Source organism: Lodderomyces elongisporus, chromosome 7, assembly GCF_030384665.1.
Source record: "Lodderomyces elongisporus chromosome 7, complete sequence".
NCBI classification, from domain to species: Eukaryota; Fungi; Ascomycota; class Pichiomycetes; order Serinales; family Debaryomycetaceae; genus Lodderomyces; species Lodderomyces elongisporus.
Window position 1 is genome coordinate 661,906 of NC_083679.1, and position 24,108 is coordinate 686,013.

General features: G+C 37.4%; 12 protein-coding genes across 12 annotated transcripts; 7 read left to right on the plus strand and 5 right to left on the minus strand. All coding sequences in view use genetic code 12, as the record gives it.

The window, feature by feature from the left end:
• Positions 1 to 310: 310 nt before the first annotated feature.
• PRE5 (Proteasome subunit alpha type-6) lies at positions 311 to 1,213 on the plus strand (the record flags this gene model as incomplete). Its single annotated transcript, XM_001523572.1, has 1 exon — positions 311 to 1,213. The coding sequence occupies one exon, from the start codon at positions 311 to 313 to the stop codon at positions 1,211 to 1,213; it is 903 nt and encodes a 300-aa protein (XP_001523622.2).
• A 122-nt stretch (positions 1,214 to 1,335) lies between these two features.
• On the minus strand, positions 1,336 to 3,291 carry PVL30_005177 (uncharacterized protein; the record flags this gene model as incomplete). Its single annotated transcript, XM_001523573.2, has 1 exon — positions 1,336 to 3,291. One exon carries the CDS (start codon positions 3,289 to 3,291, stop codon positions 1,336 to 1,338), a length of 1,956 nt encoding a protein of 651 aa, XP_001523623.2.
• Positions 3,292 to 3,969: 678 nt separating this feature from the next.
• On the minus strand, positions 3,970 to 5,826 carry PVL30_005178 (uncharacterized protein; the record flags this gene model as incomplete). The annotated part of the gene is made up of 1 exon (XM_001523574.2): positions 3,970 to 5,826. One exon carries the CDS (start codon positions 5,824 to 5,826, stop codon positions 3,970 to 3,972), a length of 1,857 nt encoding a protein of 618 aa, XP_001523624.2.
• Positions 5,827 to 6,393: 567 nt separating this feature from the next.
• Positions 6,394 to 7,245, plus strand: PVL30_005179 (uncharacterized protein; the record flags this gene model as incomplete). Its single annotated transcript, XM_001523575.1, has 1 exon — positions 6,394 to 7,245. One exon carries the CDS (start codon positions 6,394 to 6,396, stop codon positions 7,243 to 7,245), a length of 852 nt encoding a protein of 283 aa, XP_001523625.2.
• A 158-nt stretch (positions 7,246 to 7,403) lies between these two features.
• Positions 7,404 to 7,970, minus strand: PVL30_005180 (uncharacterized protein; the record flags this gene model as incomplete). The annotated part of the gene is made up of 1 exon (XM_001523576.1): positions 7,404 to 7,970. The coding sequence occupies one exon, from the start codon at positions 7,968 to 7,970 to the stop codon at positions 7,404 to 7,406; it is 567 nt and encodes a 188-aa protein (XP_001523626.2).
• A 513-nt stretch (positions 7,971 to 8,483) lies between these two features.
• Positions 8,484 to 8,945, plus strand: PVL30_005181 (uncharacterized protein; the record flags this gene model as incomplete). The annotated part of the gene is made up of 1 exon (XM_001523577.2): positions 8,484 to 8,945. The coding sequence occupies one exon, from the start codon at positions 8,484 to 8,486 to the stop codon at positions 8,943 to 8,945; it is 462 nt and encodes a 153-aa protein (XP_001523627.1).
• Positions 8,946 to 9,504: 559 nt separating this feature from the next.
• Positions 9,505 to 10,065, minus strand: PVL30_005182 (uncharacterized protein; the record flags this gene model as incomplete). The annotated part of the gene is made up of 1 exon (XM_001523578.2): positions 9,505 to 10,065. The coding sequence occupies one exon, from the start codon at positions 10,063 to 10,065 to the stop codon at positions 9,505 to 9,507; it is 561 nt and encodes a 186-aa protein (XP_001523628.2).
• Positions 10,066 to 11,336: 1,271 nt separating this feature from the next.
• HFD1_2 (Hexadecenal dehydrogenase) lies at positions 11,337 to 13,574 on the plus strand (the record flags this gene model as incomplete). Its single annotated transcript, XM_001523579.2, has 1 exon — positions 11,337 to 13,574. One exon carries the CDS (start codon positions 11,337 to 11,339, stop codon positions 13,572 to 13,574), a length of 2,238 nt encoding a protein of 745 aa, XP_001523629.2.
• Positions 13,575 to 16,398: 2,824 nt separating this feature from the next.
• PVL30_005184 (uncharacterized protein) lies at positions 16,399 to 18,063 on the plus strand (the record flags this gene model as incomplete). Its single annotated transcript, XM_001523580.2, has 1 exon — positions 16,399 to 18,063. One exon carries the CDS (start codon positions 16,399 to 16,401, stop codon positions 18,061 to 18,063), a length of 1,665 nt encoding a protein of 554 aa, XP_001523630.2.
• A 181-nt stretch (positions 18,064 to 18,244) lies between these two features.
• On the minus strand, positions 18,245 to 21,277 carry PVL30_005185 (uncharacterized protein; the record flags this gene model as incomplete). The annotated part of the gene is made up of 1 exon (XM_001523581.2): positions 18,245 to 21,277. The coding sequence occupies one exon, from the start codon at positions 21,275 to 21,277 to the stop codon at positions 18,245 to 18,247; it is 3,033 nt and encodes a 1,010-aa protein (XP_001523631.2).
• Positions 21,278 to 21,768: 491 nt separating this feature from the next.
• Positions 21,769 to 22,455, plus strand: YAR1 (ankyrin repeat-containing protein; the record flags this gene model as incomplete). Its single annotated transcript, XM_001523582.1, has 1 exon — positions 21,769 to 22,455. One exon carries the CDS (start codon positions 21,769 to 21,771, stop codon positions 22,453 to 22,455), a length of 687 nt encoding a protein of 228 aa, XP_001523632.2.
• A 547-nt stretch (positions 22,456 to 23,002) lies between these two features.
• SUI3 (translation initiation factor eIF-2 beta subunit) lies at positions 23,003 to 23,887 on the plus strand (the record flags this gene model as incomplete). The annotated part of the gene is made up of 1 exon (XM_001523583.1): positions 23,003 to 23,887. One exon carries the CDS (start codon positions 23,003 to 23,005, stop codon positions 23,885 to 23,887), a length of 885 nt encoding a protein of 294 aa, XP_001523633.1.
• Positions 23,888 to 24,108: the final 221 nt, after the last annotated feature.

The following is a 24,108-nucleotide window of genomic DNA, read 5'->3' on the forward strand; positions in this document are numbered from 1 at the left end:
ATCGTTTATTCTCAGTTTAAATTGAACGAAACTGAAGTTTGTTTCCGTGATTGTGTAGCAGTATCGAGGTGCCTTGAAGTTGATGGTGATGGTGTTTAAACAGTGATTTGGTGCCATCGAAACTCGCATTTGGTAGCGGGTTCAACATTTTTCGAGATTGTGGCAACTCCCCATAATTTCGCCAATACTAGATTCTAATTCAAGAAAATATAAATCGAAAACTCTAGTCGATCTTCAAAAAAAAAAAAAAAGAAAGAAAGAATATTGCTTTTGCTTTACTATCGATTCATTCCTCACTTTAACGAAACCAATGTTTAGAAACAATTACGATAACGATTCTGTTACATACTCTCCCACGGGCCGTCTCTTCCAAGTTGAATATGCCCTCGAGGCTATCAAACAAGGCAGCGCCGCCGTTGGTCTCACCTCGGCAAACCATGTTGTGTTGGTGGCATTGAAACGTAATGCTGAAGAGTTGGGTTCCTACCAGAAAAAGATTATCAAGATTGACGACCATATGGGTGTTGCGTTGGCAGGATTGGCCCCCGATGCTCGTGTGCTTTCAAATTATTTGCGGAAACAAGCCATGCAATGCAAGATGATTTTCAACCGCCCCATCCAGACTTATAAAGCAGCATTGTCAATTGCAGATAAGGCACAAGAAAACACTCAAAGCTATGGTCTGAGGCCATATGGTGTTGGATTATTGATTTCGGGCTACGACGAGACTGGTGCACACTTGTTGGAGTTTCAACCATCGGGGTCAGTATTGGAATATTTCGGAGCTGCGATTGGTGCTAGATCGCAAGCTGCTAGAACTTATTTGGAAAGAAACTTGGAGGAAATCAAGCAGAGTGAAAGTGTTGAGCAGTTGATTGTACATGGATTGAATGCCTTGAGGGATACTTTGAGTCAAGATGTTGAACTTAATTCCAAGAATACCACTGTTTCCGTTGTGGGCAAGGACCAGCCTTTTGTCTTGTACGATGATGAAAATGTGCAGCAGTGGTTGGACAAATTGGACTCAGTGACTAATGACCGTAATAGAAATGATGGAAGTGGCAGTGGCGATGACAATGAAAATGACAATAATGAGGATAATAAGGATGAAGAAGGTCTGAAAGATAATGTAGAAACCCAACAACAGCAACAGCAGCAACCACTGGGAGAGACGAGAGAGGGTGATGCAGATAGAATGGAGACTGATGAATAAATAATTTTTAGTTATATACAATATACATCAACTCTTTTGGAAATTAATTTTCCTAACTCCTTTCGGTATGAATTCTACAGCCGAAACGACCATTACCTCTACTACTTCAAAAATTACTACCACTACTTCTCTTCTTGTTGCTGCTGTTTTGCAGCAAGATTCTTTATAGCTTCCATGCATGTCTTTTGCATCTGGTTCAACTCATTGTTGAGAACCTGTGGATTATGAAGCTGTTTTCCACTTCTTATGTCATCAATCATTACTCTGACCCTTGATATTTCGACTTTAATTGCATCAACTTCGCCACTCTCCATCTGCTCACCAAATTGCACCAATGCCATCTCTGTATCAGTGCACAAGATCTCCGCTCGTGAAGCATGCTCGTATAATTTACGCATCTTTTCGTCATCCAACTTGTTTTGTCTACTCTCTTCGAGCTTCTTTTCCACTTCAGACTCGCTCATTCCAACTTCGGTAACTTGAATAGAAACAGTGTTTGGCTTACCATAATGAGGTGAATCTTTGCTATAGGGTGTTTTGTCAGTTGCACTCACATTGATGATTCCGTCAGCATCAATCTCAAACTCCACCGCAATTTGAGGAGTACCCTTAGGGCCGGGTGGTATGTTGGATAGCTTGAAATGTCCAATCTCCTTGTTGTATTTGACCAATGTCCGTTCACCTTGATAAACGCGCAATTCCACTCCAGTTTGTCCATCTACTGCCGTCGAAAACATTTGCTCCTTTTTGATAGGAACTGCAGAATTTCTTGGAATGAGTGGACTAAAAATTCCACCATAAGTTTCAATTCCCAATGACAATGGAGTCACATCCAACAACACTACGTTTTTCACCTGACCCGAGAGGATTGCACCCTGGATTGCAGCGCCTAAAGCAACAGCCTCATCTGGATTCACCGCAGTACTAGGTGGTTTACCAAATAATTCTGATACAACTTGTCTCACCAATGGCATCCTCGTCATACCCCCCACAAGCAAAACCTCGTCAATATCCTTGATCTTTAACCCGGCATCTTTAATACATCGTTTCACTGGATCAATGACTTTGTTGATGAGCAGCATGCTCATCTCGTTGAGCTCCGGCTCAGTTATAGCAAAATCAATATGTTTATCTTCAAAAATAAAAGGGAGCTTGATTTCCGTTTTGTCCTTAGTAGACAATTCAATCTTTGCAGTTTCTGCTGCATCCCGTATTCTTTGCACTGCTTCTTGGTTCAGACTCAAGTCGATTCCGTGTTGCAGCTTAAACTTCTCCAAAATGTATCTCATCAATATTATGTCCAAGTCTTCACCACCTAAATGTGTGTCACCATTTGTCGCTCTTACTTCAAATATCCCATCCTCAATATCTAGGATGGACACATCAAAAGTCCCACCACCAAAATCAAAAACTGCAATGATGCCTTCTTTTCTCGACTTGTCGCATCCATAAGCCAATGCGGCTGCAGTTGGCTCGTTTATGACACGAAGCACTTCTAAACCGGCTAATTTCCCAGAGTTTTTAGTTGCTTGTCTTTGACTATCATTGAAATACGCTGGAACCGTCACCACCGCTTTCGAAATTTGGCCTTCTCCCAACTGCTTCTCTGCAATATGTCTCATTTTTTCTAATACTAACCCTCCGATTTCCAGTGGTGTAATTTTTTCGCCCCAAGAAGTTTCCACCACTGCATCTCCTTGACTGTTGGGAACAATCTTGTATGGCACATTTCCTATATCACGTTGGACTTCAGGATCCTCGAATTTTCGACCAATGAGCCGTTTTGTAGCAAAAAACGTATTCCGAGGGTTAATCAATGCCTGCCGTTTAGCTACATCTCCAATAGGCTTAGAACTGACACTAGTACTGTTGTTGCTTTTGCCGTTGCTACTTTGCTCAGTAAAAGCAACAACCGATGGTGTAGTTCGTTTGCCCTCGTCATTCTCCAATATGAATGGTTCATTATCGGCTCCAATTGTCGCGACCGCGGAATTCGTCGTACCCAAGTCAATACCAATTACATGAGATTTGAATCTCCTGCTCTGCTTAAGTGTGCTATATAGTATCCGCCTGTGCATTGTATGATGTATAATTTAACAATTGAGTCCCGTTTTCTATGTTGTTGATTTATTATAATGAAAAAATAAAAAGAAGTTGATTTGCCTGTAACCTTTTTTTTAAAAAAAAACTTTCCCCATTATCGATCCCTCCTCTCTTCCTTCCCCCCCCCCCCCCCCCTTTTTCTCTCCTTCTCGCTGTTCCTCTTTTGGTTTTCCCCCCTCCGTTTCCGTCGAGATTTCCGCATCGTACGCCGCACAATGGTCATCATTCTCTCTTTTTTCTTTTTTCTTTTTTTTTTTTTTATTTCCTTCAAACTCAAGTCTTTATACCAAATGTATAGAAAGCAATATGACGTCAAATGTGGTAGGTGCACAGTCTTGAAAAAGACATATTTCTATAACCAGAGTAACGTATTGATACTATATGGTCAATAAAAGAGTGGCCCTTTATCAATGGGCAATAAATATAAGTACATATTACATAAATATATATATATACATATCTCTATATTTTTATATACAATAGGAAAAGAAGTTGAGAAACAAAATTATTGATGGTATAAGCAACAAATCAAAATTTTAAAGTTTATTTTTTGCTCACTGAGTGTGTTGGATGAAATACCCATTTGAATCAAAATTCATATCTAAAATTTTCAACTAGTGATAATTTACCCATGTCTTATTACTACTTTGCAGTTACTCCAGAAACCTCATTTGAGCCAACTCTCTATCCAACAATAGTTTCCTAAACCCAAGCCCGAATAATTCTTCAAGCTTTAATAAATAAATCATGGAAATGTGCTCTTTCGCTCTTCCTTTGTACGGCTTCCATGGCGTGCATGATTTGGACGATACTCGTAAGCTATCTCCGCAAACATCCTTTACTATATAATACTTATCCGAAGTGATTCCTGTAATGATTCCAGGAAAATATCGTGTCTCAACTAATTGTCCAAAAAACGGACCCTTTTCGCCGCTTGGCACAAACTGTTTCTCTTGTTGTCCCATAAGTTCGCTTAACACGATTCCATGAAAGTCGTAGTCAAAGCGCAGAAACTGCTCCAAAATCGTGTTCCATTGCTCATAGGGAAAGCTTGCCATATCATAAATTGCTTGTATCCTTGAAATTGCATTCTTTTCCAAATACATTTTTGACGCTAAATGTGGATTGGGCAATTTCCCTCTATTTTTTACCAAATAATTGGAAAGATTACTTTTTTTATTTTCATAGACTAACCAGTTTAAAATTGATTTCTTGCATGATCTGAGATTCGTCACGAATTCAGAATGTTGCTTTGCATTAAATACCAAAGGCTCTCCATTTCCAAAAGACATGACGCAATCATCAACCACGGCAAATCCAGCTACAATGGTTGGTTGAACCTCACGCAGAGGATACAGCTCTTGCGGCTCTTGCGACTCTTGCGACTCTTGTGGCTCTTGTGGCTCTTGCTGTTTGTTTTCTTCTTTTGTAGACCTCTCTTCATTGATTTTTGTCTTTAAACCAAATTCATCTGTAAAGCTTTCCCACTCGAGTTGAATAATTTCCAAAATCACAGCAAGCAATAGTCGTTGGTCGGCACAGCCATAACCGGCATACAAATTAAGAACATCGTATGCTTCTATCAGCGTACTATTGAAACTAGTAACTTGACATATCTTCAAGCTTATAAAATTTTTCAGTAGCAACTGGAAACTGCGAGCATAAAAAGCGTAGCGCATCTCGCTGAGAGATGTCCTCTTTTTGTCATCAAATTCATGTAGCAACATGGTGCTAACTTTCCTGTGAAGCAATTTCCTCTTTGCCCTAATAAACTTTCTTCGACAAGATATTTTTCTAAATGCAGATCGATCAAGAAGACTCAATGTGAATGCCATGCTTTCGTAAGATGTTCTCTTTGTAACCTTTTCCAATCTTTGTAAACCAATGCGATAATATTGGTTTACGATCAAATACTGCAATAAGCCGCACAATGTGATATCAAAAGTTGAGTCATTCCCATCCGTAACAAATGCTAATAGTTTCTTTTCTTCTTGTGCGTGCAAGTTTAAAAGTGCCGGTAGATAAGAATGGTCCATAAGGTATCGCTTTTGAGTTTTCTCTGGATCCAAACCAAACTCTGCCAAAAGTTGTTGTGACATAGTATTCACTTTGGTTGAGTTATATTTTGCTAAATTAGTCCATTTGATCTGTTTCAACTCCAAGAGCCGTCGGTAATGCAAGTGACAAAGCGAGAAATAGTCTGCATTGGATAGTAATGATGATATTGATGTTGATTTCGATGGTGATTTCGATGGTGATTTCGATGGTGATTTCGATGGTGATTTTGATGATGAAAGAGAATGCAAAGAGGGAAAAGTGTTGGTGGTGGGTATTTCAAGATCCTCATATATCGGTGCTATCAACTTGTTGTACAACACATTCCAGAAATATGGGTGTGATAGTTTTTGTCGCAATAACCTATTGGATTGGTATAATGCAAATGCATCGGAAATAGTTAAATTTCCCACATCGAAAATGTGAAGCACCAAATCTATTGGTAATGTCAGCATGGATATGGGACAGAAAGAGAGAGAGATAGAAGAAAAAAACAAAAAAAAAAACAAAAGCTTGATCGATTTTCTATTCCAAAAGTCAACTGATGTTCATATGGTAGAATATGTATGAAACTATAATTCTAAGTAGCCGTTGCGGTGAGGCGATAAAGCAGTGGAATTATTGAAGCAGTAGCGCAATGGAGTAGTGGAGTTAATGAAAAACTGTTTTTCTGCTTTGTTTTGTTTTGCTTATTGTTATTATCAATGGATCAGGAAGCAAAGCACAGAGCGCAAAATTGGCAAAATTGGCAAAATTGCCGAGTTTTGTGTCAGTTGTGGTGAAGAGAAAAAATTCCGTCGAGGTTAGAGGAGAGATGGATGCTGGGAAACCAATCCATCTTGATTCCTCTCCATCACCAAAACACGAAATCAAAACACAAACTAAAGATCAAAGACCAAAAACTGAAAACTGAAAACTGAAAACAAAAAATTGAAAACTGAAAACTAAAAACCATTTACAAGTGAATATTCCATAGCTTCAACCATTGCATTTGTCATTTTCATTTCATTTTCCGACAAAATATGTCTAATAAACGACAAGGAACCGAGTCAAGTCAGACTCATACAAAAAAAAGAAAGTTCACAAATGCTGCAAAGTTATTGAGTCCCTTTACTTCGGGTGTTTACGCAACATGTGCACGTAGAAAAGAAAATCAAGCTCGTCGGGAGTTGATAAGTGTTCTTGCCGAGAAAGTACCAGAATACTTTGACTTAAGCAAAACAGAGGAAGAAGATAAAGATCAAGATCAAGATCAAGATGAAATCGACAAAGCAGTAAAAGAAGGAAACAAAAAGGAACCCGAATTGTCAATTGAGGAAAAGATCCAACAAGAATTGTCCGACTTGAAAGATCAGAGTAAAAAAGACAACGACCACTTGCAACCCATGGAGCTAGACTGCGAATGTGTGTTATTTATCAAAACAAGAAAACCTATTGACCCCGAGACTTTAGTGCAAAACTTTGTCAAGGATTGTTTTGAATCCGGCATCAAATCTACGCGATATACACAAAAACTTATTCCTATAACAGACTCGTGTTCTACTGGCGACGAGCCGCAACAGCATTTACGAGAATTGGCTAAACGAGTACTAAAAAGGCATTTCCACCAAGAGGAAGGACAAAAGCCTGTCAAATTTGCTATTCAAGTCGGAAAGAAGAATTTTAATACCTTGAAATCTGATGAAATTATCCGAATAGTTGCCGAATGCGTTGGCCGCGATCATAGTCACCAAGTCGATTTAAAGAACTATGACAAATTGATTATGGTTGAATGTTACAAAAACAATATCGGGATGGGTGTCGTGAAGGATTTTCAAAAATATTGCAAGTTTAATTTGCAGCTGATATTTGACAAACTGCAAGAGAAAAATTAGCGGCAATGGGTATATCTTTGAATTGTATAGTTATTAAAAATAGCTGTGGTTTGTTAGGTGCATATCTCCATCTTTAGATTAATACATGCATAAAGAAATGGAATACCAAAAGAAAGAAGAAAAAACAGAAGAAAGAAGAAAAAAAACTAGTTGATAAATCATATATATACCCGCTCAAGAGGTGGTGCATACTCTTTCCAGGCTAACCAGTCTGCTTCCGTGTGCGGTATAAGTCCCATTTTATATAGCTTATACACTCCAACACCCATATTCAATACTTGAAATAGAATAAACACAAGTTTAGCCAAAGTGATTTGCCCTCGGTTGCTTTTGGTCTCTAATTTTGAAAAGCTAATGTTTGTGTCATTGAAAATAGCTTTGATAGGGTTCCATAATAACATCAATGTCATCGACATTGGGATGATTTGTAATGAGTTACCAGTCATATAACTCATGAATAAATTCATAGGTATAGATTTGGCCGGTGCAATGGCCACCTCCCAGATTTTCTTGGACTTGAGCAGCTCAACTTCAGCATTCGATTTAGTAGATTTTGGATTGGCTGCGGAAGTAATTTTAGTTGTTGTTGCACTTGCACTTGCACTTGCGGATGCGGATGCGGTTACCAATGTAAACCCTGATGGTGAAGCTATGGATTCGTTGGTTTTCCTTATTTTGTTATTAGGAACAATTTGTGGATTCAAAATCTCCTCAAATCTCTTCATATTGTGTATGGTATAATCTTCCCGTTCTTCCCTTCTCTTTATTATTATGTTCTAGTTTTGGCTGATACAAAGTTAAATTATTTCTAGAGTCAACTCTTATTAGCAATTGACGAAATACATTGAATGGGCTTTTTTTTTAATGGCGTTCTTGGTGCGAGAACTCCTATTTCTTTTTCCCATTCTCTTTTTCTCTCTTTCTCTCTTTCTCTCTCGCCCGCACTATCTTTTTATCGCCAATTTACCTTCTTATATTCCTTCTCCTCTTTACCCCCCGCCCCCCCCCCCCCCTACACTTCTCTCGTTCATCAGCAAACTCCCCAAAAACAACCTCGTTGAAAGATCAAAAAGAAAAAGCGAGTAGGTCTCATCCACATACAAAAATCAGCATCCATCAGCAAGAAATTGAGCACTTTAGCCTTAAAAAAAATCAGAAGCACATTTACTAAACCAATTGAGATAAGTAATAGGTCAAATAAAGAACTAGAGAAAGGACTAGAAAAAAGAACTAGAACGATGATCAACTCAACGTCCTTCAAAAATGTACATCCATTAAACAGAATAATTGGCTTATCTGTGATTTTATCCGTCGGTTTCCTTCTAGTGATTTTAGCAGGGATTTTGGGCAGCTGGTATCCCATAATTATTGGTATCATCTTTGCTGTGGCGCATTTACCGGTTGTAATTACACGGAGTATTTCGGATTCCTCAGATTACGATTTCAACTTTGACCCTTCGAATTCATCCAATGCCAACTTGATTGTAGAATTTGGACAATTCACTACGGCGTTTTTATTGGTTACCGGTTTTTATTTGCCGATAGTACTACATCACTCATTGATTTTGACCAAAACAGCTGTAGTGTTGACTATTGCTGGGGGAGTATTGATATATGGCACTGTTTATACATTTAGTCACTATTTTGACGAGCCAGAGGAGGAAGACGCATTAGCTGATCTAGGCGGAGGAATTATTTAAATATAGCGAGCAATGACAATAATTAACTGATACAAAAGGAAAATAAAGCAATTCAATAAAGAGAGCAAAAAATGGATTGGATAGTGACCAGTAGCAGAATGTACATTCTGTGCAACATGATGTATGGTTCTGCCATCTGGAAGGCTGAATGAATCTTCAATAAGTCTGTATATTTGTATTATGGACTTTCCCATTCTTGATTGGTTTTCTTTGTTTTTTTTTTTAAAAAAAAAAACGAAAACGGAAAAGCAAAAATAAGGAAGAGGAAGAAGAAGAAGGAAAAGAAAAGGAAAAGAAATGGTAACTCTCCTTGACGGTAAATTCGAAATGAAAAATGCATTAAAAATGCAGAAGTTTTTTTTTTTTTAAAAAAAAAAAGAGTTTAATCTAAAGCTGACGTTTTGATGAAACGTTGCAGAATACATTTCAGATTGTAGTTTGCGTTACCATAAGTACTTGTGTTTCTTTTTTTTGAAAGAAAAAAAAAACTGTCCAAATGGATAATATATATCCATGTTTTCTTTTTCTATGTTTCTTCTTTTTTTTTTAATGCACTTTTTTATGAGATAGTATCCACTTTTTCCTTAAACTCTTGTAATGCCGCTTGTTTTCTCTGATTATCTTGTTTTAGCTTTTCAATTTGTGCCTTCATGCTTTCTGGTGAGTCTTCAATGCCCTCGATCTCCAAAACGTGCTGTCTCAATTTAGAGATTTTCAATCTTAAACCACCAATCAATTTATCAAAGTCCTTGGCTTGTTTGGTACCGTTATTGACTTCAAGAAGAAGCTTTGTCAATTCTGGCATAATCTGTATTTGTTTGATCTTGTCGATGGGATTATATTCAGTTTGCTGCTGTTGACTTTGGTCTTGATTGTGAGCAAATTGTTCTTGTGGGGCATTCTGCAAATGCAGCAGCAGCTGCTGTTGTTGTTCTGGTTGTTGTTCTGGTTGTTGTTGTTGTTCTGGTTGTTGTTGTTGTTCGGGTTGTAACATATTCGATATTGTAGCATCTCCAGCAACATCAGCGTCCATCATCGGCACGTCACCTGTTAACTCATACTGCAGGCTTTCATTACTAGGTGCTACTTGTGCGGGAATGCCAGCTGCACTATCTGACATGGTGGCTGATTAGTCAAAGTAGTTGGTTACATATGGTGTCAGAAACATAGAGATTGCATAAATGAATTGTTTTCAAAGCTCAAATATCACGTGGTACTTGGTACTTGGTAGCGATTTGATATCTTGACTTCACTATAGTCTTGTTTTCTTTTCTATACTATTTCTGTATTTCGTTTAATGTTATTTTTTGAACATTATATGTATATACATATGTACATATATATATAGTTAATGTTCTGGGATTGGAAAAGAAGATGGTAATTGCCGAAACTATTATGGGTCTTTTATTAAATAAAGGGTGTTTGTGGAAAAGAGTGAGAGGGGAGGAAAAAAAAGTAGTATTGTATCTATGAAAAGAAAAAGTAAAAGAGATGCTGACATTATTGACTGAAAATTTCGTGGATAGATTGAGACAAAGTTTGTCGATTTGTAAATTTCTTTTTCCCCATAATCCTTTATTTTCTTTTTGACATTGTTGTCTCTCTACTTTTTTTATGTTGTTGTGGATTTGGTTTGATTCTGCACCAAAAAGTTTTGTTCTTCAAATTGCTTGTTGGATTAGCAATGCGAAGGGATGACGGATAAATAAAAAAAATGTCAATATACAGATATACAAACACAACCGAGTGTTTACTGTGTACACACACACTCACACTCACACTCTCTCTATCTCTTTTCTTTTCACCTTGTAATATATTCTATTCTAAAGATAACTTAAACAAAACAAGCAAAATAAGAAAAACGGATATATATGTCTAAGAAAAAAAGACATATCAAGGATAAAGGATGTAAAGTTTTCTTTTTTTTTTTAAAAAATCATATGCTTCTTGTACAGCTAAACTCCGCTAAACTCCTGACATATGGCAAAAAAAAAAAAAAAGATAATAATGACGCTACCAACTGTTAATACTATTCTGAATTTTTCTTTTTCTCCTTTTTTTTTTCCATTCATTCTTTCATTCTTTCATTCATTCCTTTGTGTTTTGTGTCAATTTATTTGTGCTTTTTTTTTCTTTACCCCACGAATGCCGTTGATTTTTTCTTTAACAATTTGGTATTGTTGAGACGACGAAAAGGAGAAGAAAAGAAGAAAAGAGGAGAAGAAGGAGGGGCAAAAGACGGAAAATAAAAACATGCTCAATATTTACATATATAAACACAATCAGGATATCTAGTTTATATATCTCTAAATATTTATATATATATATACATAAAAGAAAGTACTTGAAATATATATATACAAATACAAATACACTGCTTTGTTCAGAATAATGGGCAGTAGTAGTGATAGTACCAGTAATCAAAAGCCATCTAATAATAATACACCTACTCGCATTGAATCCACTTCTGCCAAAATCAAGAGAAAATTATCCATACGCAAAATGAAAAACTCATCATCAGCTGCAATTGAACCTCCAAAATTGGACCAAGTATTGAGCTCACCCGAGTTGGAGCCACAAACACAACAGGAAAGAGTACCACAAACTTCAGCAAAGACCAACAATACCAACAACAAGCCACTGGCATCGACACCTCAGTCTAAAAAGACTGAAGCAAAAAAATCTGACCTCGGTAAAAGCCAACCAATTAGTAATGGAAATAGCAAGTTAAAGCCCACACCAGCAAATACCAAAAACAAAGTTAGCAGTGGTGAAAATAATATCGGCTATAGTAAAGATGGTGGTACTAGAGTCAAAGTAGATCGACCAAATAACGATCACAACTCCAAGCTCACTCCTAATGCACTGGTGAGATCATCAGCATCTTCAACAATAACAGCAACAGCAACAGCAACAGGCGCAGATGCAGATGCAGATGCAGATGCAGAAAGAGACTCTATCACCACAAAGGTCTCTTCAGCTGCGCCCAGTATGTCAACTACTAATGGTGCTCGTGGTAGTGAGGTGAACAAAGATTTTAAAGCTTCAGAGGAAACAACACTTGAATATACTAAAGTCGAGGATATCGAACCAGGTATTGCAAGGGTCCATGCCGGTTTCAGAAGCGGTAAAACACAAAGTATCCAATTTAGATTGAACCAGTTGAGAAACTTGTACTTTGCAATCAAAGAGAATCAACCTGCAATTTGCCATGCATTGAGCCAGGATTTCCACAGAGTCCCATCTGAAACAATAAATTACGAAATAGCAACTGGATTGGGCGAGTTGCTCTATATAATGTCACAATTGCACAAATGGGTAAAGCCAGAAAAAGTCACTGATTTACCACTAAACTTATCCACCAGTCCAGTGTATATCGAAAGAATACCATTGGGAGTTGTCTTGGTCATTGCGGCATTCAACTACCCACTCTTTGTCTCCATATCGCCCATTGTGGGTGCTATTGCCGCAGGAAATACCGTGGTTTTGAAGCAGTCGGAGGCAACTCCACACTTTAGTCAATTGTTTACAAATATCTTGTCAAAGGCATTAGACCCAGAAATCTTTTTCCCAGTCAATGGAGCAGTCCCTGAGACTACAGAATTACTTAAGCAAAAAGTCGACAAGATTATCTTTACAGGCAGTGCCACTGTGGGCAAGATTATCGCATCAAAAGCAGCAGAGACTTTGACACCTACAATATTGGAGCTTGGTGGTAAAACACCAGCTTTTGTTTTGGATGATGTTAAGGATAAGGATTTGCCCACTGTAGCCAGAAGAATTGCTTGGGGAAGATTTGCCAACTCTGGACAAACGTGTATTGCAGTCGATTATGTATTTGTTGCCAAATCCAAGCATGATAAATTTGTTGACGCATTGAAAAAAATTGTACACGAGGAATTTTACTCCAACATCAATGCAAATGATAAGAACTATACCCATTTGATCAACCAACGTGCATTCAACAGGATTGAAAATATCATTAAAACAACAAAAGGTGATATTATTACTGGCGGAGACGTAAACCCCAAGTCGCTTTATGTGGCACCCACTGTAATTGACAATGCTACATGGTCAGACAGCTCGATGCAAGCTGAAATTTTTGGTCCCATCTTGCCAATACTTACCTACGATGATGTTGAAACTGCATCAAATGAAGTCATTGCCAATCACGATACTCCCTTGGCGCTCTACATTTTCACCAGTGGAGCTACTTCTCCTCGTGTCAACCCCCAAATCAAGACTATAGCCACAAAAGTGAGATCCGGTGGAATGGTGATCAATGATGTGTTAATGCACATTGCTCTTCATAATGCACCATTTGGAGGCGTGGGACAGTCAGGATATGGAGCTTACCACGGCAAGTTTTCGTTTTTGGCATTTTCACATGAACGTACCACGATTGAACAACAATTGTGGAATGATTGGGTGATCAAGGCTAGGTATCCACCACATACAAACCAAAAGGATAAGTTGGTCAAAACAAGCCAACTGAGTTATGGTGGAAGGGTATGGTTTGCAAGAGATGGCAATGTTAGAAAAGAAGGACCCACATCATTTTTCAATGCATGGACTGGGGCATTAGGATTAGCAGAATTGGTTAAAGATTTTATTGGTGCCTCTATTTGATTTTTCATTAGAAAAAAGAGGAAGACAGAAATAGACGAACCAAAACAAACCCCAAACAAATGAAGAAAGAAAGAGCAAAAAAAAAAAAAAAGAAAAAACCAAAGACAAAACCCAAACACAAGCGAGCGACAAAGAGAGTCGACAGCGATTGACCTGGGATTGTGGAAGGTTTAGCCACCTACCAACCTTGATTTAATTTTTTAAATAGTTTTTTTTTTTTCAGTAGAGGACAATTTTTTTTTATTAGACAATATATTACGTTATTAAAATTTAGGGACATAGTCCAAATTGGTTTGAACTCTGTTTCAAAAGCTTGTAAATGATTTAAAGATCAAGCAAGGAATAGTGTTGAACAAAAAAGAGACAAAAAAAACAGGAAGTAATGACGACAGAGTTGAAAGAAGAGCGCAATATCGTCATCAATCACATATATGAGTTGAAACCGCCTTAGTGCGCAAATTCATCGATTGTGGCAGGTGATTCAACTGCGAAAAGGAAGTTAGATATTTCCGTGGCGCAAGCTCTATTCAGAAACGCCTTGGTTAGGACAGTGTTGCAAAAAAAAATATACTTATTTCTTGTTCTCAACGCACAAGTACTTTGCCAAACCTATTACTTTACTACAGCTTTTGTAATTTCTTAATTTTTTTGTTTTCGTTAGCTTTTTGTTTTTCACCAGTAACAGATTGTTTCAATAGAGAGCCATTTTCTACATTCAATATATATAGGTTTGAGACCCAAAATATACACTTTGGTTTACAATAAAGTAAGAAGCAAATAAAATTTAGGTAGCAGTTATCCAAGTTAACTGAGCAGAAGTAGACAAAACGACACTTTCTCTTTTTCTCTTTCTTTCTTTTTTTTGAGAAGGGGGGGGGGGGGGGGAGGGGAGGGGAGGTTTACTATTCATGATAATTCAAGGGTCATTTCAATTTCATTTTTTTTTTTTTTGTTTGTTTTGGCTTTTCATCCCACTTCATTAATTTCTATTTCCATTATCGCGCCTCCTTTTTTTTCCAGTTAGTTGGAAAATTAGGATGATGGAAGCAAGAATGTGAAAGATACAAGCATGTTTGGAAATCAAAATCTGTTCAACTATAGATTCTCTTCTTCTGAAAATGTACATTATCAAATTGGTATTCCTATCAAGTGTGGATTAAGGCTTCAGCGAATTGGTGATGACGAATGTCGATCCTTTCTACATGATTGAAAGATACCTGATTACCCAGGAGGATTCAATAAAATTGGAGGAGGAAAGAAACGAAATAGTTTTGAAGTATTGCAATAGATTTAGCAAACGGTAAATTTTTTTTTTTTTTTTTTTTTTTGTCTATTTGAGGGGAGATGAAATAAATAGAGAGCGACGATAGATAAGGCAAGCAAGAATTAACCTTTGCCATTTCCAATTCCAATTCCATTCATATTTCTTCATTTCTTTAGGTATTTTTGTAATTATTGTTCATAAATGGTTCTTCTTTGCCGGCCCGTGTGGGTTACCCTAATTGATCTACTTCACGTGACCGTGAACAAATTCAAGCAATTAATCTGTCTAAATTTGCAAAAGTTGCTGTTAAGCGCCATGGCCAGAATTTGTCTAAATTGCACCTTGCATTTTACAGAGAGTTAGGAAAAAAAAAGGGAAATTTGTACTGTGGTTTGTAGACAAGACAGAGAAAGAGAAAAGGAGATAGATTGATAACGTATATACCATAACTGGAAAGTGAATTCCATGGTTTCTAACAGTCAAGTGTTTTTTCATTTTTTAAATTTTAAATTTTTATTTTTTTCTTTTTTTTTTTTTTGGGGGGGGGGGGAGGAGGGTGGAGGAAGAAGTACAAGGTAGCGGAATTTGTTTTTGTGGTTTGTGGATTTCTTTACTTTTTGCAACTTCAGCTGCGCAAATGACGTTTTTTGTTTTTCCACTATATGTATAAATATGAATATATTTCGCAGCCACACTTCCTTGTGTCAATTTTAATAGTAGGCAACACTCACTATACCATAAAGATAACAATACATTACATGCAAATACTGCAAAATAAAGACTTAAAAACAATACGAACAATTGGAGCAAGAATAATTCATAACTCTTGTGATGCCACCACACTTTTTAACCACAATAAACAGAATTAAAGTTAGAGATAGAAACATTGTTAAAAATTTAACATTAAGATTGAGTGATATATGTACCCTAGTTCTAATATAGAGGCAAGGGGGAAAAGTAGGGTTGGAGAGGGAAGAGAGAGTTACAAATCTATCTATGTGTCTATGTGAGTGTGAGTGAGTGTGTGTGTGTGCATGCGTGGTTGTGTGAAGGAGTGCAAGAAGAGGAAGTTTGAGAAAGATAGGTTTGTAATATGCCTGTTAACGGTTAGTTACACATCTGTTGACTACAAATCTAGGAGATTGCTGCAAACTTAAAATAAATTAAACCAATACTTAACAAACAAAAAAAAAACAATAATAGATTGCAAGGCAAAAGAGACTAGACCACCCACCCATCGACCCACATCTACCAGATTTGTCGAGTATATAACTGAGCAGATATCTACCTCATCTTCAAATCTTTAAACTATTAAGATCATCTTTGCCTATTCACAGCATCCTCCATACTTGGCACCCTTTTTGCACCCTCTTTGCACTCCACTTCCTTTGTTCCAAGAAAAGGTTTACCGAAATAATTGGAATACATACAAATTTAGCTTGGCTGATACTTGGTAAACAAACAACATAACAACATAACAACAAAACAAATAAACAAAAAATTTAATAATAATAATAATAAAACGTTCGAATCTTGGCAGTATATTTTGGACTACACGCAATGTCTGCAAGAAGAAATAGCATTGACACGGTCTCAATAGGATCTGCAAATAGCCAGACACCTTTGAAAGACGAGACAAAAGAGGTCAATATCCAAAGAGTAGGGTCTGAATCGTCGACCGAGACAGTCAATCTGAAGAACCCTTTTATTGACCCTAAAGTTGCTGAATATTATCAAAACTTGTACGATGAAGTCCATTATGAGTGTCGTGGTGCTTTTGACCCATCATTTGAATGGACACCCGAAGAAGAACGCAAAGTTGTTTGGAAGTTAAACTTCAGAGTGGCTTTGACAGCATGTCTTATGTTTATGGGTTTGCAAGTTGATAGGGGAAACCTTGCGCAAGCAGTTACTGACAATATGTTGACAGACTTGGGTATGAACACTAACAACTACAACACTGGAAACACTATATTTTTAGTTTGTTTCTTGGCCGCTGAAGTCCCTTCACAATTGATTTCAAAGGCACTCGGACCAGATGTGTTTGTTCCATTTCAAATCTGCGCGTGGTCAATCGTTGCCATGTCACAGGCTGCTCTTAAAAATAAAGCTGGCTTTTACATTACTAGAGCATTGATTGGAGCGTTGGAAGGTGGATTTATTGCCGATTTGGTCTTGTGGTTGAGTTATTTCTTTACTAGTAAAGAATTACCTGTGCGGTTATCCTGGTTCTGGACCACATTGTCCTTGGTGCAGATTTTTACCTCCCTCTTGGCCTTTGGTATATTGAGAATCCGTGCAAATGGCATGCACGGTTGGCAATGGCTCTTCTTGATTGAAGGCTTGTTCACATTGCTTATTGGTATTTCGTCTTTTTTTTTAATGAGACCAAGTGCAACACAAACAAAATCCAAATGGAATCCAAAGGGCTGGTTCACCGATAGGGAAGAAAAGATTGTGGTCAATCGGGTTTTGCGTGATGACCCATCAAAGGGAACCATGCACAACAGACAAGGAATCACACCAATAAATTTATGGAGATGTTTTACTGACTACCATCTTTGGCCCATTTATGCTATTGGATTAGTTGCATACATTGGACAGCAAACACTTGCCTCGTACTTTGGTTTAATCAATCGGTCTTTAGGATTCAGTGTCTTCACTACCAATTTGTTGACTATTCCAAATGCCGTGATTCACATTATATTTTTACTAGCAATAACATGGTTCTCAGAAAGAATTAACCAGAGAGCATTGGTGTGTTTGATTGCACCAATATACGCAACGCCCATAATGGGGGTTATCAGATGGTGGAAAGGTTCAGGCCACAACATTTGGGGGACTTGGGTTTTAAACACTTTGTATATGGGTCAGCCGTACATCCATGCAATTTGTGTCTCTTGGATCTCAAGAAACTCAAATTCTGTGAGAAATAGATCTGTTTGTTCAGCTTTGTACAATATGTTTGTTCAATTGGGAAGCATTATCGGAAACAACATTTACAGAGACGACGATAAACCACTTTACCATAGAGGAAACATGCAATTGTTTGTAATCACTTTCATCTTGATCCCCATTTTGCTCTTGGCAAAATTTTATTACGTCTACTTTAACAAGAGAAGGGAACAGATTTGGAATAATATGACCGAGGAGGAGAAGCACGAGTATCGAGTTACCACCAACGATCAAGGTAACAAACGGTTGGACTTTAGGTTCGACCACTAGATTTATAGACAGCAACACTATAGACTATAGACTATAGATCCTAATTTCTGAAGAGCAAAACAAAAACAAAAACAAAAACAAAAACACAAAACAAGCTCCAAACTTTAAGTACTTAGACTTTAGATATCTTTACAAATTTCGTTTAGTTGAATTTATTTATTCCATCTGCTTTAATCATATATCAATTTAGATTTAAATTTTGAATCTGCTCTCTAACAAAAATATCATTATCTGTGTGCTCAACATATTTCAACAATGTCGAAATCTGTCTCTGATATTTCTTTGGAAATTCAACTTTATCGGTTTCCGAAGTCCCGATAACCAAGTCCTGAATTAGCATAACAGCCGCCCGCCTCATAATTGCTTGCTCCTTGCTAGTTTCGAGATTCAAGATCCCAATGGCACAATCTAAAGCAGCTTCCAAGTGTCCGATTAATCCAAGCGGGTGAACTTTACAACAGATCCCCAACAATGACATTGCCGACATTCTTATTCGGTTATCCTCATCGTGTGTGCGAATAACACTTAGCGTGGATTCCACTACCAATTCAGCAGACTCACCAGCAAATGTCTCATTGGCAAGTTGTATGTATTTGAGTAAAACTTCACCAATTCGTAACCTCTCATCGAGCTCGGTGTCTTTCGAACGGTATAGTCCACACAAGATTTTGAGCACGGGTATTTCTTCCCACTCGATCAAGGCACCTAACCCTTTGATCACATTCAAGTAGATATACGGTTCAGGATCCTTAAGTTGCACTAGATGCAAATTAATGACAAAGTCAAGCGAGATCACCTCGCTCCGCATCTCAACTAGTTGTCTCAACAAATAAAGACCATGCGCACGTATAGGAACTAGAGGATCATTCAAGCTGGTAATTGCCCTGCTTAACATGGTCTTTTGCGCATCAATTTTGTTAGTGGCTGTAGCAATCTCCCCCGACAATAAGTTTGTAATCCTTTGCTGAAGCGCCTCTGCCGAGCTCTTGACATTGGAATTAAGACCTTCGTCTATGATATTCGAAAGTGATGTTTTGATCTTGAGTAGTACAGCGGATGAAGATTTATCAATAACAACGTCACTCTCGGTTAATATAGCAGAAAGTAGTTCCAATAACACTGGTAATAAACTCTCTTTTTCGTTCTCGTCGCTAAAATTCTCATCATCTTCGTCATCAGAATCGGCATCTTTAGTAGTATTTATGCCTTGCATTGAATCGGCTTCATCAGGAAGATTCTCAAGAAAACTATGGACTATAGTCAACATCTCATGCGGAGTTCTAGCCAAACTTTCCTTGAAAGTTTGACCTATACCCTCCAACACTTTCAAGTCCATTAATTTGATAAATGGATTTTGACCAGTCTCACCCAATACAAAATTATAACCGCTGCCAACGCCAGCACCAGCACCAGCACCAGCACCAGGACTAGTACTAGCACCATTGCCTTTGTTACCACTGAGCCATTGCCTCAAGGTTTCAATAAATATGGCATGGACAATCTCATCATCGACATCCTTGAGCAAACTTACAAAGTTTGTACAGGCAAAGTCGATATCCTCAATAAACTTTGTAAGTTTTACTTCCTTACTTTGTGAAGTAAACTCCGCAGTCCTTTTAACAATCTGCGGTAGCCCATTTGCGCCAACTTCGTATTTCCATTTCTCCTCATTACCACCATCGAACAAAAGGTTTTTCCGTATCTTATCGACCCCAGTAAAGCTGTTTTCATCAAAGTCTTTGATCACAGTGAAATAACTTGTTAGTATTGTGCTGATGATCTCCACGGATTTCCCATTCTTTTTAAGAAACAAATAATAACCCCACAATGGCAATATAACAGGTTCCATAACTGCATGGTACAAGCTTGCTTCCAAACCTTTTCTAGAAATTGATATAAGGACATTAATTCCATTGTTGAATTCTTTTTCTGAAACTAAAACCAACAGGTTTTCATTTTTTATATTTGACAAACTCTTTTTCCTTTCCCTAGGTTCAAAAACTCTCCATATTTGCTGCAAGAAAAAGTCATTGACAACAAGTTTATTTCTCTCCCACAATTTTTCCATGATGTATGTTACACAAGAGGCAACATGCGGCCTATTAATATTTACTAAAAGATTATACGATTGTTTTCCAATAGACGTAAAGTAATCTGTCGTTTTTATCTCCTTTGGTTTCAGAAGCACCACGTTTGCCACTTGGTCGAATTTGATGATATCAATATCTTCTTGTTCACGCAAACCCAAGACGTATTCTATCAATGTAAGCAAACCGTCTCCTCGAGGTGCATCATACGGGAGAGTCTGAATTTTCTGCATCACAAATTGCTTAAAGTAAGACGGCGATGGCGTGGTTAGTAGTAGGGAATATGTTTGTAGCAACTCATAGGTCTCTGCAATCTTTTCAACTCCTCGAAATTGCTGAATAATTTGTTCTTTGCTGTTGCCATTCTTGTTGCCAATATTGTTGTTGATATTGTTGCATCTTGGAATGGTGATGAGAGCTATGGCAATGGTGAGAAAATCGGTGAATCCTGTTCCTTTGCTCAACAAGTCCGTTACATCTGACCGTGTTTGAAATAAGATATAAAACTTTTCATATAACAATAATAATAGTTCCATTGCTGGCGACGGTTCCAATTTTGCAATATGCGCGGGTCTACTTTTGTCGGTGGTATCCTTAAGTTTCCTCTTTGCAAAAGGTATACCTATATGAAATGCACTTAATGCAGGGTAAACTCCAAGAATGACAATGGTATTCACAAGTTTGCCAAAAGTTTTTAAATCATGCAAAGATATTGTAATGAGTGAATTGTTCTCTCCAACTCGACTTTCTAGTGACGCTTCCTGTACCTGGATCAATTGATCCATAAGAAACTTGATGACATTGTACCTGGAACAAGATTGGTCTTGTTCTTGGCCATGGAAAATCTTTTCAGAAAGTTGTTCAATTGTGATCTCATCGTAAGGGGACTCCAAAATCTTTTCAAGTTTTTGAAATAATAGGTCAAGTGGCTTATCCCCCAAATAATCTAGTTTATTTAAACCTCTTCTTTCTGGGTAAACTTCATCTGGGTTTCTTCTCATCGTTGTACCTCGTTTTGCGGCAAACGGGTTCTTTTTAATTGGGGGTTTGACCTGTAAATCTTCCTGAACAGGCTGCTCAGGTTGATTATGGTAATCATCAGGTAATTCTTCAATTTTTGGCGCCATTTTCTCATATACACTAAAACACTTCCAAAGGTCTAACAGCTTACAAAATGGCAAATCTATATTTCCATTCACGATAGTAGCGATAAGTGACAGAGAGAGAGCAGCAATAAGTAGAAGCAGGGTGCAACATACTCTTCGGAGCGCCGCATCGGAAAAAACGCAAAAAAGAAGAAACAAGGGAAAAAAAAACTAAAGAAAAGAAAAAGCAAAAAATAGAGAGAAAAGGAAGAAGAGGATAAGCAAAAAAAAAAAGGACTAACGCATCTGAGATCACATTCAGTCCCATCATCTTCAATCTTCCATTATATAACACGTTTCCATCAAGTATCTCATTATCAACAAATACTGTTTACTAGCATACCTGGCTCATTATTTTGAAAAGTTTTTATAAACATTTTTTATTAATTTTTTCAAATTTGCTTTATTCTTATTATTATTTATTTTAGAATTTTCTTTTTTTTCTTTTTTGATACTTCCTCACAACGATCAACATGTCGGGTAATGTAGAAAGCTTAACTCAAGAAGAGATGGATGTGGTCATTTATGACGCAAGGGTTGGTGATTTGGAAACATTACAAGAGATTTTTGCTGAAGTATCACCTTCGCTATTATTATCGATAAAAGATGATATTACGCTAGCAACACCGATCCACATGGCAGCAGCAAATGGCCACCTTGAAACAGTACGATATCTTTTATCCATTATACCAAAAGAAGACGCTGTGAAGCTTGTGGCAAGCAAGAACGAGACGGGAAATACTGCGCTCCATTGGGCGGCATTCAATGGTCACCTTGAAGTTGTACAATTGCTTATTGAAGAGTACAACGCCGATGCTTTTGACAAGAACACTGCTGGCCATGATGCAATTTACGAGGCAGAGAATAATGGTAAGGTAGAGGTTGAAAATTGGTTTTTGAAGAAATATACTCCTGAGCAAGAGATCCTGGTGGAGGAAGAAGGAGACACCACCAAGGTCGTTTATACACCTGGTAAGGAGAGTAAATTGGCTGATGACAATGCTCGTGAAGCAGCATTCAAGGCTAGCTTGGATGAGGAAAAGTCGCTAAAGAGTGATAGTAATGATAAAAAGGCTGACAGCAATATGGAAAAAGAAGATTTACTGAATGAGCAACTGCTAGAACAAGGTATAAAGGATGTGTCTATAGAAAGTAAATAGAAACATTTTGTTTTTAAATATATATATATATATATATATATATATTCTTTAATTTTAACCCGACATAAAGTGTAAAAATGATCGATCCGTGAACATAACTACTTTATATACACCTTGCAACTGTTCAAGGCAAAAACCAAAAGAGTAACCCCCCCCCCCATGTTGTCTCGAGAACATCTTTGTCATACGAGTATATACAGAAGTGTTTACTCTACTATAAATTATTATTCACAAATTTTTTATTTTTTATTTTTTATTTTTTACTTTATTTTTTTATTTTTTTTATTTTTTAATTTGCTTCTTCCCTTTATTGTACTCACGCGCACTAAAAAATTTTCCAGAAATTTTCAACTTGTAGATGAAAAAAGAACAAAAAAAGAAAAAAAAAGAAAAAGAAGACTCACAAACAATTTTATTGTAGTGTTTACAAGATCATCAACTAAGCCCAACACATATCATCTTCATTTACATACACCCATCCTTTACCAGTTTCCCCTGTATATCACCTGCTATATTTTGTATAAACTAACATTTGAATTAAGATAAGATGTCTGACTTGGGATTTGATGCAACTTTAAAGAAGAAGAAAAAGGTTAAGAAGACTGTTGATGGAGCAACGCCCTCAGAAAGCACAGAGTCAACACCACAACCATCGACCACATCATCAGGAGCTGTAGGCGACGACTTGTTCTCAGGATTGAAGAAGAAGAAGAAATCCAGTTCTAAGAAATCAGAAGACTCGCCATTGGAAAAGTCTCTCTCCCCTGATGCAGGTGCAAGCGATGATCTTTCGGCCTCGCTTGGCGACCTATCGTTAAAAAAGAAGAAGAAGAAGAGCACAAAGAACCTCGACTTGAACGAGTTTGAGCAGCAATTAGAAGAAGCTGGTGTGGAAGATGTGGCTAACGATGATAGCTTAGCCGACTCGCAAACACAAACACAATTGGGAGGCGGATTATCATATGACGAATTGCTTTCACGATTTTTTGAGATTTTGAAAACCAATAATCCAGAACTTGCTGGAGACAGATCTGGTCCCAAGTTCCGTATTCCACCACCTGTATGTCAAAGAGAAGGTTCTAAAAAGACACTTTTTGCCAATGTTCAAGAAATTGCCACAGTATTGCAACGTAACCCTGAGCATCTTATACAGTTTTTGTTTGCCGAGTTGGGTACCTCTGGTTCCATTGATGGTGAAAAGAGATTGGTGTTGAAGGGTAAGTTTCAACCCAAGCAAATGGAGAGTGTTTTAAGAAGGTATATCATTGAATACGTTACATGTAAAACATGTAAGAGTATGAACACCGAGTTGAAGCGAGAATCCGCCAACAGATTGCACTTCTTGAGCTGTAAAGCATGTGGATCCACAAGATCTGTTTCTTCCATCAAAACAGGTTTCCAAGCCCAAATCGGAAAGAGGAAGAAGTTTTAATATATTTACATATATATATATATATGTATATGTATATGAATATGTATGTATGTATACTTGTTTAATACATTGTTTAGAGAAAAAGAGTAAAAAGAAAATCCGTAAGTAGTTTCTGGATGTGTATAATATTTAATCTCTCGAGCTCTAATATGTGGAATCTGTGGAATTCATGAGCCGATACATACCATGAACACTCCTTTAGCGTTTAGTGCTTTAAATAT